The sequence below is a fragment of the Lonchura striata genome, chromosome 1 (assembly GCF_046129695.1).
Source record: "Lonchura striata isolate bLonStr1 chromosome 1, bLonStr1.mat, whole genome shotgun sequence".
In the NCBI taxonomy this organism is placed as follows: Eukaryota; Metazoa; Chordata; class Aves; order Passeriformes; family Estrildidae; genus Lonchura; species Lonchura striata.
Genome location: NC_134603.1, coordinates 123,560,956 through 123,579,879, shown reverse-complemented (window position 1 = coordinate 123,579,879; position 18,924 = coordinate 123,560,956). Strand labels below are relative to the sequence as shown.

Below are 18,924 nucleotides of genomic sequence, written 5' to 3'. Positions count from 1 at the left end.
TTAAACTCCACTAGAAGACAATAGATAACCCACACTTCAGTTTTCATTACTCGTACACTAAATCATCTCCTCTCCAGCTAAAGGTCTGAGCTCCTGCTGCACTATGAAAACATTCATTCAGTGTGGATCGAAAGCCAATATCATATTGCCACGAGATGATCCTATTAAAAGGTTAAAGAAACATCACTATGGAATTGAAGACTTTTGCAACGTTAAGAAAAAATGCTGAAATAAGTAATCTCTGCTAAAATTTTATCTCCTAAGCAGGCTACTTTGCATTCACTTCCTCTAGGGGAAAAAAAAAACGCACATCACATGGTCTTTCGCAAGGCTGCACTCTTGCTAACAAAGCTCCATTTATACTAAATTTATAACAAATAAGCTCCATAACGAGCTCCATTATATATTAAATCCTGAGCTGCATTTCTAGCCGGATCTTTCCATCAGCGAGCGCTCCGTGCTGGGATCGCCGCCGGCAGCAGCCGCGGTGGGTGCGCGGCGCGGGCGCTCGGGCGGCTGTTCCCCGGCAGCCGCAGCAGGGGGCGCCAGTCCCCTCGGCCTCGGGCGGCCGCGGCAGTGGGAAAACAGCGCGGCGGGAGCGGCGGGGAAAGGGCACGGGACTCACCTTTCTCCGGGAACTCTTCAGGATAGCTGCAGAAAAAGAAGAAGAAACATCATAAAGCAATGCACGCTTGCAAACCCACGGCACGAGGACATGGCACAGAACAGCAACCAGTGTTCAACAAGTTTCGTGGTCGAAACTCAGCGCTGCAAGTTTTCCTTGAAAATTCTGAAGTCTTTATCTTTGCCTTGAAGTATTTATTCTGTGTTCCTTTTGCCTTTGCAGCTGACAGAATCCCCAGTCACTTCAAGAAAGACTTGAACAAAACCAAATCCAGACTGAGCAGCCTTTTCTAGTAACATGCATCTGCTAAAGCATCTTGAGGTATAAAAACACAAAAGCATCTATAATTTTAGTAAACCTTCTAAATGTTAACAAATTTCAAAAATTTTTGTGAGCAAGTAGAACCATTAAACATATTTTGAAATAAACTAGTAGTTCAATTGGAAATGAAAGAAAATAAAATCAAAAATAGTGGGTATAGCTACAGTAAATTTACAGAAATCCAAATGAAAATGTATTCATAATTAACCAGAAAGATAGAAGTTAAAGCTTGCCTAAATAAGAATTCCTTTTCAAATAAAGCAGATCTCAACTTATACAATGCCTAGAAAACCAAAAGAAAATTTATCATCCCAGAGGGGAAACATACTTTCATATACTGTTTCTTCAGAGCTAAACCTTGGCATTTCAGAAACTAAAATATCACAGAATGCAGTTTGATGATATAAACTATCAGGACAGAGTTATGTAGAACGTCATTCAAGAAGCATTCATGGGCTAAGAACTAACTGGTAAATAAAATGCAGCTGCCAAGATCATCTTTAACAATAAGCAGTAGTAAGGATATCAGTTTAGTCAATATGGAGATGTTGGCAAGAAACAAGCAGAAGAGAAAGGAATGGTCTAGAGATAAGAAACTGAGAAATGCAAACAGAGATAAAAGGCCAGATCTAAGAAATCCAGTGTAGCAAGTGGCAGTAATAGACACAGCCCAACACGTGGGATGTTAAAATCAAAAAAGACTACAATGTGTATGCATTTTGTAGCCTGCATGAAAAGCAAAGCACTGTTAACAGTGAATAATATTACAGGAAATGAGGAAGGCATTAGAAATTGAAATAAGATGTGAAACCATGGGGTCACATAAATGAATAGTAAAAGATTCAGTGTCAATATGCTCATAAATGCATATCCCTCTCTTTGATATTTCTTCATCCAAAAAAGCATCAGTCAGTCAAGAAAAAAATCAATAGCATCGTATCTGCAAGTCATCCATATAGTCACAGTTAACTCAATAACACAGAATAGAAAACACAGGAAAGAAAAATTAAATAGATAAAATACTACTTTCTTAAAAGAGAGTTATGAGAGAGAGCTAATTCCCTAAGCATTTACAGCCTGAATGAAAAGAACACAAAACTTCAAATACAAGACCTTAGGACACTTCTCATGCCTCCCTCCAGTTAGCACCCTCACCAGACGACTGTGCTGTCCTTGAAATTATAAATAAGTTGCAGGTGCAGAAGCATGCCATCAGTGAAATGCTCAAGAGATAACACACAGCTGTCTTACACCAGCTGAGTATGGTGATAGGAAGCTAATTCATATCCTCAATACATTATATTTCTCATATTTTGATATATCTTACCAAAGCAGAGGTGAAGGCAAGCTCTGCCCCAACAAGTTTGCAATCAGGTTTCAGAAGATTAAGCAATTCAAACACAACAAACCATTCTGATCCCATTTCTTACTAAATTGCAGCAGCTTTGAGAAGACAAGACTTGAATCCATACAGATTTTTTTAAAATATCATGACCTATACAAATTTCTTAATTGTTAATAAGTTAATGTTTATTAAAAGAGTGCATAAAACTTTAAGATATCAGTAAGTGACTTTCTAACATAGTAAAGCTATGAAGTTCACTTACCTTGCCTTAATATCCTTTATCTTCTTAAGAAGAACTTCCCTCTTTTCTTTCGCTTTCTTGGATAGATTTTCTCCTTTTAGTTCTTGGGAAACAAATGTTTCAACATCTAAATAAAGAAGAAAATAAATACACCTCAAAAAAAGACAAAATACTGCTGTAATGAGCTTGTCCTGATACTACTGTGAAAAAAATAAGAAAATTATTTTCAGCCCTACTCACAGCATAGTTAGCAGACATTTTCGATTCTAAATGGGATACATTTGTTCTCTATCTACTTATGCTTAGCACAGCAAATCCTATGGTGACATTTGATTCTTGCTCACTTAATTATGCTACATAAGTCCTAATAAATTGCAGTCCTATAACAATTACTTTCCATCACCTAAAGTAAAAGACAAAGCTAAAACATGGAAATAGCCTTTATGCATATATTACTGCCATGTTATTTCAGAAGATCAAGTTGCAAAGATGGTTGTGTAATTTATTATTTCAGCAGTAACACTTACGCAGATACTAATATAGCTCACTTACTGGTTACAGTATTTTCAAGTGTTCTCACAATGCCTCTAAAATCAGATTGACTAAAGAGTCATATCCAAAGCAATCCTGAAAACAATTAGGTAAGCAAATTAACCACATCAAAGGAGTCAAGCTCAACAGTGTACTTTAAATTAATAACACCTCCACTTGCAGAATCACAAACTAAGGCTCTAGCCGGCACTCTAATTCTTATTCAGATGACACTTTTATATAACCATGCAGAAACAAACCATTCTATAAAAGCTACTAGAGTTCTTTTAATATAGTAAATGTCCATTCCATAGGATAAAAAGAATGCAATGTATTGAATTTGTAACTCCCCCAGTAGTATGTTTTCCTTACTGACCAAACAATGGCAAAAAACACTTGAAGTTTCTTATAGTTATCAACCAACATACAATTATCCCCAAAACAGAAAAGGAGAAATACAACCAAAAAGTCCTGCTTGTTAACAAAAACATCTCACCTGTATGGGTAACAATTGCTCATTGAATAAGAGAAAGCATTTGTGGGTAACAAAACATGTTCTCACAGTGCCTGCTCACCCCATAGACACACACAGAGAAACATATATATACCTTGGCTCTCTTTGCATAGATACAAATGCATATGGAGAGTACTATTTTAATCCTATAACTTTTCCAGTCAGATGACACATTCCATTTTAACACAAGAACATAAACAACAGCCAATTAAGTACACAACTGTCTACGTTTACATGAATAAGAGTTTACATGAATATTTGCCACAGATTTCCTAAATGAAAAACTTAATTACGTCCTTTTTTCTTTATAAAACAGAAACATACCACCTTTTGTATTACAGGATGCAAGAAAACAAGTCAAAAGTTACCCTTTAAGAACACTAGCACAGCTGTTACAAAAGTGTTCTTCTTTACAAATAATTCACTAGATTTTTATTTAAATGTTTAGATTACTATAAAAAAAGAATATTTTTGCCACACTCGATGAGGACAGTATTTTAGAGTTCTGAAGAATGACATTGATCCTCCTCTCTCCATAAGACAGAATCTTCCACATTACATTTTCCAAAGCAATCCTGAATGGGGAAGACCTTCACTCAGTTCTGTGGCATTCCTTCTTTAAAAGGACAGAAGGAAAGGCACTTAACATGTTTTAATGCATCCTCCAGACATACCCCCAACAGCCTCTATGCTGCACACCAAGAATGCCTACAGGGATTTTTTCCAAATTCAAAGAAAAAGTACACATCTTCGTAAATTCCAATGATTGGAATTGCCAATCAAGCTGGCAGAGAAGAACCCATAGAACCCAATGACATTGACAAACTACAAAACTAAGATCAAAAAACAGATACTTTTACTACTCAGAGCAAAAACCAAAACAATTCAAAACAAATCAACAATTCTTCTTTCAGTGAAACCTAACAGGATTTTCTAGTACAAAACAAGCTTTCACTTGAATAGGGACAGCATAATTAAATTTTTATTTTTCCATACTTTTATCTATTTATTTTAAAAATTAGATAGCAGCTTCAAAGTTCTACCCAGGCACCAACATGCAAAACTTTAGAGGAATTAGTCATGTTTATAGAGCAGGAGCAACACTTGCATGGTAACCTTTAGACACTAATCACAAAACATGGATTCAGAGATCTTAATTTAAACTCAGTGGGCTTCTTTACCTCTTGGAAAAGCTCAGCCCAGGTGAGAATTATGGCGTCTCAGATTCTGTCTATCAAAGCTTTATTCAAATAGAAATGATGAAATAACACAATTAAGGAGTATGTGGGGAAGAGAAACCAAGTTGATTATTATAAAAAAGGATTACCACTTCTGTCTTAAAATACACCGTGGATACAAAAATTTCAGGACTAACTATATTGCTGAAATATTTTGTTGTTGTACAGAAAACCTTGCACTTCAAAAGCAGAAATGATAGAGAATTTTCAACCAGAAGAACAGGGAAGAAGTAGATGCTCCATTTACTCTCAGTATATGTAGAGTTGGAGGAGAGAGGCAGAAAGTAGCAGTTACAGAGGGCATCCCTGGGATGGTTTCCCTCTCACATGAGTATGTGAAACAAGTTCTCCAAGCTTAGGTGTACCCACAGTCAGGGTGCACTGTTTTCATCACGGAATACTATTACTTCCATATGTCCAGAGATACCATATGGCTTGATTCATCACAACCCCAAAACACAAAGACAGATCTGACATACATATGATGCTAAAGAAGCAGTTTACTTGAAAATTACATCTTACTGTATCATATATATTTCTTATCTACTCACAGTTACACAGTATGTTATATATCTTGTTTTAATCTACTGTTGTAAATCCATCCAGGACGTACCAGATGCGGAAGATGAGTAACATCCTAAGCTTTTCTGGACAAGAAGCCAGCAAGTCATCTAAGTTATGATCACCTCTTCACTTCCTGTACTTCCACACTGTAGAGGAATATGGACTGCCTTAACATAAGGAAATGTTCCTGTAATTTCTCTGACCTTCCACAAAGTGATTTATGTAGGAATTAGACCAGAACTTGGAACTTCAGTACGGCAGATCCAAGTTTAATACAGTAAACTTCAAAGAGAAGCAGCAAAATGTATCCATTTCTCATCACTATTCTAGTCACGTACTTGCTCTGCGCTCTCCAGGATGACCCACAACTTGGTCTCCTGTACTAATTTAATGCTACTCAGAAAACAAAAATACTCCTCAAAAGCACTTCAGTGTAGACCTGTTTCATGCTTCAGCAGCAGCTGATTCATCAAGGAATTTTAAAAGGAATAAAAGAAATTCCAGAAAGAAAACCTCTTTTCAGATTTCTGGTCTAAAAGCACTTTAATTAATCAGTTACCCCAAAGCAAAAAAAAAAAAAAACAAACAAACAAACAAAAAAAAACACCCAAATGACATATTCCTAGAAATTTTTCCTAATGAATTGAACAGCTATTTACTATCATACATTGCAGACATTTACCTCTTCCCACTGAAATTATGAAAATAAAAAAATAATTTTTAAAACACCAAAACAAATAAAGAGAAACAAAGAAAAGAAACATACACAGTGGAAACCTACTTAACACCTCTTTTCTTAAGCTTGTGTGTTAGACTGCTTGATAGTTCAAATGCCCATACCTGTTTCTTAAAGCTCATGATGTTAAATTTGCTTGCACCATATCCCAGAGAAATTATTTGCCTGCAGGAACCAACAAAAGCTGCCAAACTGAAAGATACAATTGATACAGATCACCCACAAATTGCTCTGCCAATAGAGGTTACAAACTGACCAAAAAGGAAAGTCACACCTCAGTCCAGATCTGTCCACTTCAACCCGCTCATACAGTTCAACGCTTAAGTGCCAGTTCACAGAACAGTCAAAAGCTAAAAGCCATTGTAATTTCATCTTCATCTACAGTCCTTTTACAAGGAGAAAAGCTAAAATTTATTTTGCATTTCATTGTTAAAACAGTTTATGGTTCTCTTTACTTCAATGATTATAAACAGAAAACACAGAAAGATTTTAATTGTTTCAAAGTCTTTGGAGCGATTTTCTTTAATGAAGGCTGGAACTACACAGATGGAATTTTTCAAGAACATTGTAAATTTCTAGCCCAAAGCAAGCACTGTGTTAAAGACTGCTAAGCATAACAATTCATAGCACGTTTGTTGTTTACAGGATTTAATATTGTAAATGTAAGTCACACCTAATAAACAAACATACTTAGGACAGAACTACCTCAATTTTTTATCAGGGTGGGCCAAACAGATTCCCACAGAGGCACTCAAAGATTATATGCCGGGTCATTCTTCATCCCTTTCTCCAGCAGATAACCAAAATGTTATCCAATCACATTATCAAGAAGTTAATCACTCCATCATGGATACATCAACTGATGAGTTGACACCATTCAAATGACAAGAATCAGAAAGTGGCAATGAGATAGGAACATCTCCACACACACAGCAGGGCCCCTGGCCCAAGGAGAAAGCAGGCTGGTTTGGAGGCTGGACACACGCATCATATGAGCAGGGACATTCCAGGGGATAACCTGGCAGTTGTACTGCTGCTCGCACAAGAAGGCAACAGCAGCTCAGCAGAGCAATTCCTGCAGCCACCAGCCTTTGCTCTCCTCTATCTCAAGGACCCAGAGAGCCAGCAGCCAGCTGCCAGCCAGAGAATTTGGGGCGGCAGGCCAGAGAATTTTGGGAGATAGCTGCAAGCTAGACACATTTATTACACACATACTGTCCAAATGTGACCAATATTAAACAGATTGCCATGTATCTTTCAGCTTTACGCAGGATGGCATCAGAAAGCAATTAATTAATTTGATTTCAAAGTTGTCATGAGATTCATTAATAGGGAAAAAGCCTGAAGACAAACTGTCAAGAATAGATGTCACTGCCTGTTCTCTTAAATAAAGAAACATTAGAGGATTTTGCTTCTGCTCTCCCTCTGACTTCACAACTATATTTTAAAGTCTCTCCAGAGTTTGCTAAACTGCCTTTTAAATATATATACACTTAATCAGAAACAGAACACATGATGTAAAATAAAAGTGACTGAACTTCAAGACATCTAAAAATACCACATTTATCCAGCCTAACAAGAAGGTGAGCATTCCTTTCAGTGCAAAGTCCTGCAAAGGACTGCCTTTAAAAACTGCTGTACCTTAAATCCCCAGAAGCAAGGTTATGCTGCTGTGTTGACACATACAAAGTAAGTATCATGAAAAATATTGACGCTTAACAGTTTCATTAGTGATTTTAAAAGTAGAAGTATACACAGATTGCTAAGACTCTTCAAATGAAGTAAATTGATAAGGCATGTCTTTTAAAATATTAAAAAATAAAAATTTTAATCAAGGACTATATATATATAGCCATATATCTATCTCTAATCTCATTGGATGAGTAGTTGAGCATCTTCTCTCTACATTAGAGGTGAGAAAAGAAGAAGCTGTAACATATTAAGCATATAATGAAAAAAACCCACACCAATACAAATCATGATCAAGTTACAAAGTGATTCCAAATGAACTATAATAAAAAATGTTAAGGATTAACCTAAAGATTTACACTGTATGCCACATTATGCTGTGTCTATTGTGGTTTGTTGACATATGATTATGAAAGAAACGTAAACCCAGTCAGATGAGAAAGATAGACTCCATATTAATTGAAAAAGACAAACTAAGTGAATAATGAGTATATAAAAAATAGCCTATGCCATTTTTATCACCCATATATGACACTTATTCCCGAATTTATGGCAGAGACAATTGAACTATGTTTCAAATCACTGGAGGTTATTTCTTACCGGGAGTCCCTCTGTGCATTTTTTTCACCTCGCTGTTTCTAATCTTACTACATTACTATAGAAACACATACATACTACCAAAGCTGTAAATACATGTCTACTTAAAAGATGTCTACAATAATCCCCCTGGTTTATCTTGTACAGATGGACTCTTCAGCAAGAACTGGCATTTGTTAAAGCCCTGGAAATATGGAAATAATACTTTTTAAAAATAGTGAAGTTTTAAACAGTGTGCTTTCAAATTTAAACCAATCAATAAGAAGAGCCACACTGTACCCAGAAGGTTTTTTCTATGACAGGCATGTACGGAGGAAGTTCAGGAACAGCTGACATGGAAAATGAAAATGGACAGTTTGTTTTTTTGGGGATTGGGGTAAATATAACCAGAATAGTCCAAAAATAAAAGGTAAGCAACTCATGCACTGGATCCAATGTCTTGTAGATTTCTTGCCTTGCCCTTTTCTGCAAGCTATTTCCAAGATGCAACTAAACAAGCAGGTAAACAGTATTACTTTGAAGAAAAAAATAAGAGGAATTACACAGAAAAAGGCGATTTGGACAATAAAACTAAGTATTTAAGCAAACTGATGACTGAAGAAACCAGTCTGGTTTACATTACAGAAGAAATAATATGCCTTTGGGGGAAGAAGCAGCCTTCAAATGCCTCCTCAGCTAGGAACAAACCAAAACTTACTAAGGAAAAATAGATGTGAGCAGACCTCCAACAATCTATGTAACAAGCAACAATCTGAGGGGATAAAAAGAGAGAAACATTCCAGTTTGCCAAACACCCACCAAAAAAAAAAATCATATAAACACAACACAGGATGCCTTTTCAAAAGAAGAAAAGGCAGAGCAGGGCTGGGCTTCCTTCACTGAATTCCACTGTCTAAAGCATCATCTGAAAGCACAGGGACATGGGTGGGGAATTAATAAGTTACATACACTACCACACACCTCTGAGGTGTAAAGAGGGAGATAAGACAGCAACAAACTTACTTTCTCCTCCTACAGGAGTTCAACGCATTACCAGAGGACCCTGTTTCTGTCTCCAGTGTTTCCGTCCTACCACTTGAACAAGTCAAAGAAGACAGGATGGGATTGTGCAACCCCAATAATCCTCTGCAATAAGTCTATTGCCACACTGACCTTTCCCCTTCAACTTTACAGAAACGGCTTCCTCCTGTTTCCTACTAATGCAGTTAGCCCCAAGCTCAAGCTGTGCTTCTGCCTGGAACATTTCAGCGCCACTGATATGCAACTATAATGACCCTGCCAGCATGTGTGACAGAATTTGTTTTTGTGTTAAAGATATAATATTGTTTAAGTTCAAAGTAAAGCACTCGCAAGTCAGAAAATTTCCCGTGCAACTTTAATTCATCCCCTGGTGTGTTTATTCCCATTATCGCCATGTTTAACTACAGGAGCACTTAGTATGTTTTCCAGTAGGATCCCTACTTGTTCAGCATGGTGGGTGGACATACTCCAAACCATCAATCAAGGGTAAGTAGGGATAAGGAAATCCATATGACCGTTCCTCCACTCATTGCAAAAGTTGGAAATCATAGGCAAAAAGGCCAAGACAAGGAGGAAGAGCAGAAGAGCACAGCATTTATGAGATTTTGCACCTGTGAGGGCCTCTGCTAAGTGAACACCAGACTAAAATACAGTGCTTGTCACTACCCATTAGCTGCACGTTCTCAACTGAACCTGATATGAAGAAGTGCCCAGCACTTGTAATGGCCACTAACATAGACATCCAACTTATATTATTATCTGGAGAAACCAGCACAGCATGGAGGCAGGTGAATTTGAATTCTAATTCTGTTCTACTATTGATTATTTTTTGCTACCCCAATCACATCTTGTTTACTATACTAATTTTACCAATGGGGAAACAATACTCCCTCATCTCAAAGAGGTGCTGGATCAATAACTGTGAACCATTAAAATAATACATTAAGAAGGACCCTCAAAGAAGAGCATGCAGAAATTAACATCTACTAACAAAGACCACAGTCTTTGTAGTATGTAACAGTTGTTTGATTAATAGTAAAGATATTACAGAGCTTCCTTCCCTCCTCCATTACCATACATCTTCACTACAGGAATAGTGTGAGCAAAAAAAAAAAAAGAAGCCTATAAAAGATTGTGAGATCCTACACATATCAGTCAAAGAACTGCTCATATAGTTTACTGGATGGCAGTTTACTGGATTACTCTCATTTCTAACTTTCATGCACTCGACTGATAACCCTAAAAAAGACAGTTTAAAACAAACTGTAAAAGGTAATGCCATTATTTATTTTTCAAAAATAAGCAGGTTATTTAATTTTAACATTGTATAAACTTACAAGATTAACCTTGAAGGTAACAATTAAAAGTTGCAAACTATTAGTTACATGTAGTAATAATAAAACAAATATTTAAAGATTATTGGTAAATCATTCTATTGTCTTCTTAACTTCAGTTCCATAGACAGCACAAAAAGAAACGAGAAAAGCTAAAGCTGAACATACTCTACAAACATTAGATACCTGTACATAACTTAGCCTGCTGCTCACAGCAATTCTGAAAGTACATTACATCTTGAGGAAAATTAGATGTTCTTGGTTTCACTTCAAAATACAAACTTCTGTGTCTTTTTTTCCATGGAGGACTGGATAAAGATGAGGAGAAGGAAGGAAGGACAAGTTGTGTACATGAGGTACCATGACTGAGGAAGAAATCACAATCTTAAATGATCCCATCTGCATCACATCTTTTCCCTCAAAAAAAGTTTCTAAAGTGCTTAAAATTGAAACTAGCACCAAAACAAACATATATGCTCCACATCTGACCATGAGTTCCAGAATTCAGTATTGCCACAGAAAATACCAAGATTTAGAAAGGCTCTCTAAGGGTAATATTTATTTTTATGAATTATTAAGAATCTAGTCCATCATATGAATATATGAGAAGCTTTCCTTTTTTTTCTTTTCTGGTGGCCTTCCACGCAAACTTTAACTACAGATGGTATGATATGCAAGTAACATAGTTAGAAACTGCAGTTAGGAAACACTTCAGACAGGAGATGTGGTGAAAGCAGTATGTTTCAAGCTCTTACAATCAAAGTGTTAAAAAAAAAAATAATCTGTGAAGGTGATGAGCTGCACTAGACTCTGGCAGGTGCCCAGCCATGTAACTGAGTGCTTGGCCACAGAAGGAAGATTTCAAAAAGTATGTGTAATTTGAATGGCAAAGTCAGAGCTACAGAAGTTCCTGTGGCAGAAACAGTTCTCAGAAGAGTCACAGTGAAATTAAAGTGGTTTCAGGATACCAAACTTTTCAATAAAGATACCAGAAAAGCCAACCTTTAAGTATACCATTTGTTTTAATTAACAACAAAAAAAAAAAAAAAAAAAAAAAAAAAAAAAAAAAAAGCCACCACGAGTTCTTTAAGGTAAAAGATATCCACTCGTAATCGGAATTCCGTACTAACACTACAACCTTTCACGGTGAGAAATCATCCCATTCCTACGCTCCAACGCATCCCGAAAGCGCGGACAGTCACGGTCAGAGGTGTATGCCTGATGTGACAATACCCCAGCAATTTAGCAACATTTCGTCCGCTCCTCAGCAGTTCAGCGGGGAAGTTCACTACTTTTTTTCGGCTGAAGCGGGCAGCCTGCCCTGCCAGCACACCCCGAGGGCAGAGACTTCCTCCGGATGGCTCCGCGGTCCCCCGGCGGTCACACGCCCCGCACGCGTGTCCACGGGAGCCCCGGACGCCTCACCCCGGTTGGCGTCCGCAGCCCCGACCGCGCCCGCCCGGGGGTGTCGGGTCCCGGGCACGGACGGGGGCTGCGGAACCCAGGCGGGAGGGGGGCCCGGCCCGCTCCTTCCTCCCCGCGGGCAAGCGAGCCGGAGCGCTGCGGCTCCCACGGCCGGGCACGGGGGGAGGAAGTAGCCGGCAGGAGGAACTAGGGAGAGGAAGGGAGGGCGAGAACCCCCGAATCCGTGCGCTGGAAGTGATCGCCCAGCGCCCGCCGAGGAGCGCCCCGCCGCTGCCGCGGCTCCGGGGGCCGCTGCCCCCGCACGCCCCGGCTCCCCCGGCCCGTCACACCCCCTCCGGCCCGCCCCCCTCGGCCTCCCCTCCGCCCGCCCCCCGGGAAGGAAGCCCTCCCTCCTGCTCTCACCTGCCAAGAGGCTGCAGACGTCCCCGGGGACGCCGGGAGCGTCGGACATGGTGCGTGCGGCGGGGGCGGCCGGGGACACCCGGCGGGCGGGGCTCGAGGGCTCAGACCGGCCCGGCCCCGGCGGCGAGGAAGCGGAGGCCACGCCCCCGGCCGGAGCGGCACGGCCGCGAGCCGCGGGGGGCGGCGTCTATCACCACCGGAGCGCGGTTTCCCCACGGGGGCGGTGCTTCGGCGCCTTGGGGCGGGGTTTCGTGCTTCGGGGCGGAGCTTCCCGCCGGCTCGCTGCCCCGCCGCGCCTCAGCGCCGCGCCTGCGCTTCATGCGCTGTGCCCCCGTGGGTATGGCCCGCCGTGAGGGCGGCGCCGCTGCCGGCGGCCATCCCGCCTGAGGGCAGCCCGCCCCCGCGCCAGAAACAAACGTGGCGCTCGGCGCTGCCTCCCTCCGCTCCTTCCGCCCCGAAGGGCAGGAGAAGTTGGCTGTTGGATAAGAAGGACCCGAGGCCACTGTCTGATTGACCCATTGCCCACTAAACCAGGGCCTGGCGTCCCCCCCATCCTCCCACAGGGGCGGGCAGGGCTGGATCGATGGGTGTGCAGGGTGGTACTTTGGGGATTTAATTTCTTCCAGACGTCTTTCCATCTTTCTTTCAGAGCGCGGTGCCGACGTTGTCCCACTCGGCTTTCTGTTATTACCAGTGCCAGGGTTTAGGATGGCAGACAGCCACAGCCTACAGCCCGGCCTCGTGCCTATGCCAATGTCCCAATGGTTGCAGCTGGCAAAATCAAGCCGTGGAACTTGAGGAAATTATTGAAGCAGTGGGAACAGGCCCGTTCGTATTGGTGTCTGTTAGCACAGGTGTGTGAGCAGCGGCAAAAAGAGATGCTATTGCTGAGCAGCACAGCTGGGCTGCTAGAAGGGCCAACTTTGCTGGAGTGTTGCTTATGAGGCAGCTTTTGTATGTTTTTCCCACAAATCCCTAGTTGTATGTATTTGGAGCACATTGGTGATGTAATATATTTAGTGTAGAAATAGTCAAAGTAAACTCTTACCATGTGTTTCTGTGCCCTGGATGGTTTTGGCCGTACCTATGTTATTGCTACAGGAAATGTTTGTGTTAGAGCTGTGATTATGTTAGGACATATGTATATCATACTGGCATAGGAAAAAAAACAATTAAAAGAAGTTCCATATATGAAATTTCATCTTTATACCAGTGTAATTACATGAATACTTGTGGCACAGCTGGCAGTATGGCTGTGACAGTCAGGAATTAAACAGTTTCCTACTTCTGCCTGGTGTAGCTGTGGCCACTGAAGTCTGCAGTGTAGACGTGGTGTTAGATTATATTGTTCTCCTGACCTCTCACATCTCTTTAAATCACATCTGTGTTTTCAAAGCATTGCGGCTTTATTGTCTGACTTTATGGCCAGCCTGGCTGCAACTCAAGCAGTGAACTAATTGACCTGTATAATGTTCTGTAATGGTTTTTATGTTGGTTACCTAATTTCAATTCAACTATAATAAACATGCACAGGCATCTGGGTGCATATGTGTATAAATAGATCATGCCTCTTTATTTGTATAAATATCTACTACTCATCTGGTACAAGAATATGTTTGATTAATTTTTCTGTAGTTGGCAAGGAAGGCTTTTTGGGCTTATGTTAAATTACAAATTTCAGATGTGTAGTCTTGGGAAGCTGCCATAAGGAATAGGAAAATGGCTTGTAGTCTAATATGCTTGCCCTTTTTCAGGTTAATCATAATCCTATTTTCTTGTGTTGACTTTATGGCACCATCCATTTCTGTTCTAGAAATGTGTCACTTGAACTCTGTTATAGTCTTTGTTTTGAGATCACTCTCCTGATAATTTATTCCATATGTTTACCATTTGTGTAAACTTTTCCTGTGTTTCAGAATATAAAATGGGAAGAAATAACTTACTTTTATTATTTCCCATCCCCCATACACCAGTCACTCTGGAGTCACTCTTTTTCTACTTACTTTTTTGTTAAAGACCTCCTTGTTGCAGTGAAGACCAGCCCGTCACACAGTCATCAAGATTTGTGACCCAGGTCTATTTTAAGCCTTGTTAAGTTCCAGATTTACTCATAGTTCCCTAATTTTTAAATCTACCACTAATAAGAAGCATAATTCAAAACAGACTCCCTCCTGAAACAAGTCTGGCTTCAGTGCTGTTTCAGCCTGGTTTCTGAGGATTCCACAGCTTGTGCCTCATCGAAACCAGACACACCACTTTGCCTAATCAGGCCCATGGATCAGGGGTTCTTGATGTGTGGGAAGCAACACAACAGGGAACACACAGAAATTTATTGTCCTTCTGTGCGAGGAGAGCTATGAAAACAGGGAATTCAGGAAGAGTTCAGCCTATCTGGATCTACTGAGAGCCTACAGCAGTGCAGCTGCGAGAAGAACAAACTTTCCCATTCAGGAGCAGCATCACTACTGCCTTGCCTCCCTGAAGAGATGTGACATATCTGGTTTACTGGGAAATCCAGCATTTTCCCCTTAAATGTTCCATGCTTCTGCAGCCATGCTTTTAAAATTTAGATTCTAGGAGATGAATGAAACTGGACCTGTATGCAGCTGCTCCTTGTTCTGTACATGTCCTTTAATAGAAAATTAATTGGATTACAGTGCATGCTCCCTGCCCTGATCCCTGCACTATTTCACACAGGCAGCAGCAGCCTTGTTGGGGATACTCTGTGTTCTCATCTCTTGGCCCTGTTGTCTGTCTGTCTTCTTTGCTGGACTCCAAACAAAACAGCTAGTCAATAGTCAGAATATTTATATTTTTAAATTATTTAATTACATTGAACAGTAGCTGGCAAAGATTTCTGGTATGCACATAGAGCTGTTAAATTGAAGGAGCACTGACTTTCTTTAAAGAGTTGCTTTCTTTATATGCACAAAAACTGTGTTTTAAAAAAAATAGGAAATTATCTTACTGAATGGCAGTGCTCTAAACATGGCACCCCTGTATGCTTTTTGACTGTGGTTGCTGCACTAAAGAAAAGCAGAGGCTGCTTTTTCTTGCCTCTAACAGTGGAAAAGCAGATTCAAGCCCTTTTTTCCTCTGGCAAAACATCATTAATGTTTTCTTAGGATTTGCTGCTACTATACATGTTTAAATTACTTCCTCGTTGGGAGAGATACATTCAGGACATCACAACAGTTGCTTTGAGACTAAGTTTACACATTAACGCATAAAGAAAAGCTAATACTTAATGTAACAACTCATCATAATTTTGTGTATCTTCTTCTATTCAGAATACATCTCCATGAAAGCTTCCTATTTGGCTGTCCACTTACAGGCATTTTAAAAAGAAGCGAAAACCTTGAGGCATTCGAGTATTGTTTGCACAGTTGAGTTGCACTGACTGTACTGTGTTAAGAATGGGGAAACGTGGCCTTGCATTTAGAATTCAGCCCATCAAACATGAGCTGAACACATACTTCAGATTATGGGATGATCACAAATGGAGCTAAAATGTACTCAGCACAACTGTAAAAATTTTGAACACCAGCTGTGTGTTTCTTTATTAGTTTGCTGAAAAATTGCCACAGCAACATTTTTTTCTGCAGTTTGGAGGCTTTGGTGTCACTGTTTAGTGTTCTGAGTTCTAAAACTGATGCATTTTTCTTCGTGAAGGTAACCTGCCATTAATGGGGTACTTCCCAGGTCAGTACTGCCTTGCTGTCAATGTTACCTGTTCTTATTTTAAGACTTCAATTTGAGTAATTCCCAACTCCCAGGTTTAAAAACGCATCTCAAGAAATACAACTTATTCCCTTCCATCTTCATGTTTTCCCAGATATACAACCACAGAAAGATGCTGAACTGAAAAACTGTAAGAATTGTTCCTTAGGTAATTTTCTATATGCCATATTGTAACTACCCATTCAGCTTTCAGAGCTATTTGGTTTGATGCTGAAGTGTTCAGCTTTCCAAATATGGAGCAGCAAGGCCATAGCTTTTCATTTTGTACTTAACTATTTTCCAGCAATGCCTAATTTTACTTAAAAGTCATCTCTGCCAAGAAAGATTGGTGTTTCTGTTATCAAAACTATCGGGTAGTTAATATAATTTTGAGTTATGTTTTCTACATGTGGGAAACATTTTTGCATAAGAATTTTTTTACCTGAGCATCCATTAGATGGCATAGAATTGTGCATTATTCAATATTTTATTAGACAAAAAAATATTCTGTGTCTCATCAAGTTCAGTGTCTTATTTAAAAATAAATATTAAGAAAGCTCCTATCAGATAAAGGCTTCAGCGTTTCACTAAGATCCTGTTTTGAGGTGATTTTCCAACAGGATTGATTCAAATGGAACATCCTGAAAGTTCGTTTTGGCACAAGTATGAGATTTCAGTCAACATTTTTTCTCATAAAAATCTGTGAAAGCAAGCCAAAGATAACTCCTCAAGCATTACAGAAGAGTCTGGAGACAACCAGATAAATAAGAGTTGTGAGATTTCAGTTCATACTAAATCAATTTGTTCTTGTTTGTATCTCACCCTATATTCTTCAACATCTGAAATGCTGAAGAACTAAAGACTTTTCCTCTCCCTACTTCCTCCTCTTCAAGGTGTATGGAAATGTCCTGATGGGTCTTTTTAGAGATGAGTATTATTTTAGGAAGTGGGGAGGGAAGCTCTAACTGGAATTAATAATTAGATCTTAAACTTTTCGTAACCCCCTATACAATCTTGATATCTAATTAATATTTTGGAACCATAAAGTTTCTTAATAACACTGTGGTGATTAAACATGCTAAAACAGAATTTTGCATTCTCCAGAAGTAAAATCTAGAGGTAGATTATTCTTTGAGAGATAGATTAAATAATGAGGAACTATGTAACCTCTAATCTAAATTTAGTGTTCTTTCTAGTTCTTTTTGCCTCTTATTAACTATGGTATAATGAGTCCTATTTTTAAAAAAATTATATCACAGATAATGGAATTAATCAAGAGTACTTTTCCTTGTGTTTTTGTGTGAAGAGGTATATCCTTTTCCTATTGCAGTGGAATGGGTTCTACCTGATCAGTTCTACTCCTGTGCCATAAGGCACTCTCCATCATCTGAGCCATTGTCCTGATTTTTTTCTCCATCACTAAGAAAGGGACAGCATTTTTTTGTGGCTAGTTTGGAGGGATTGCTCTGTCCTTTGGCCTGTCTGGAAATTTCTGCTCATTGACCACCCTGCACGCCAAACACAACAGATACCCACTGAGCCCCAGTGACTCTTCTGCAGTGGTGTCATTAACCTGGCTCCCCATCCTTCACCCAGCAGCTGATTTTCAAGAAATTTTTAAGAAGGTAGAGCTGAAGACTGTATCTACCAGATACAGCAATCAGATTTTAGGGAGTAAACAATAGGTGTCTTTATATTATCCAGCAAAAATTGTTACTTTGGAGATATGGAGGTAAATTTGACAATAATTAGCAGAAGCCTTGGGGTACAGGCAGCCTAAGTGTGCCTGTCTGTGTTTTGTGAGTATCAGGGCAACCCCCTTTAAAAATTTCACTCTTCTGTATATTGTAGAAGGAACAGTAACAAAAAAGGGAGTGGGAAAGGGAGTTTCAAGAGTTGCAAAGCTTTTCTGTGTAATGCTACATTTCCCTTCACAGGGGAAATAAAACAGTCAATTTTAAAGTGGAACTTAATCATAAGCAGTGTAAAATCTCAATAAAATTTGTGCATTAAGCTACAGAATACAGGCTCACAGCCTCTAAACTGCCTTTTTTATTTCTTCAAAAAGAAATAAAGAATTTTCTGAACAAGTGGCATTTCTCAGAGATAGACCAAGCCTTCAAATAAATTAGTGAAGTGATAAGCTAAGGGTTAGAAAAGAAGCTGCTGTGTTATTCTTATTTTTAAGGAGACAAAGTGCACTTTAGAAGAGTGATTCCATCAGCCTAAAAATGAATAGGTGGTAAATTATTGTTTAACTAACAAGAAGAGTTAAATGTTGCATCATATGCATAGGCATTAGCTCTCTATATCTTTAAAACAGCTCAAATGAACTTTTGTCTTAATGTGCTTAACCCAATGTTTTTCCTTGCAGCACTCCTAGCTTTTTTTTTCCTATTCTTGTGATTGACACAAAGAGTAACAAATCTGAAAAGTGTCATAAAATCTAAAATTAAATATTTTTAATTGTCTGAATTCAACATTGTTTCTGGGAAACAATAGATTAAAACCTTCAGGTTTCATATAGAAAGGATTGGTCCAAGTGAAGCAGATATATAGGCTTATTTCTTGCCATGCAAACTCATTTTCTCTACAAGATGAACAGCATCAATTACCTTCTTT

The 18,924-nt window shown here is 39.4% G+C and overlaps 1 protein-coding gene across 1 annotated transcript in view; it reads right to left on the bottom strand.

Annotated features, from left to right (window-relative positions):
• The window catches only part of SKAP2 (src kinase associated phosphoprotein 2), a 117,693-nt gene extending 104,977 nt beyond the window's left edge, over positions 1–12,716 (bottom strand). The window contains exons 1-3 of the mRNA XM_021538198.3: positions 12,583–12,716; positions 2,554–2,659; positions 626–651 (exon numbers count right to left, since the gene is read on the bottom strand). Coding sequence (XP_021393873.2) covers positions 626–651; positions 2,554–2,659; positions 12,583–12,631 — 181 coding nt within the window. The 5' untranslated portion in view covers positions 12,632–12,716. The remainder of the gene's footprint in view (positions 1–625; positions 652–2,553; positions 2,660–12,582) is intronic.
• Positions 12,717–18,924: the final 6,208 nt, after the last annotated feature.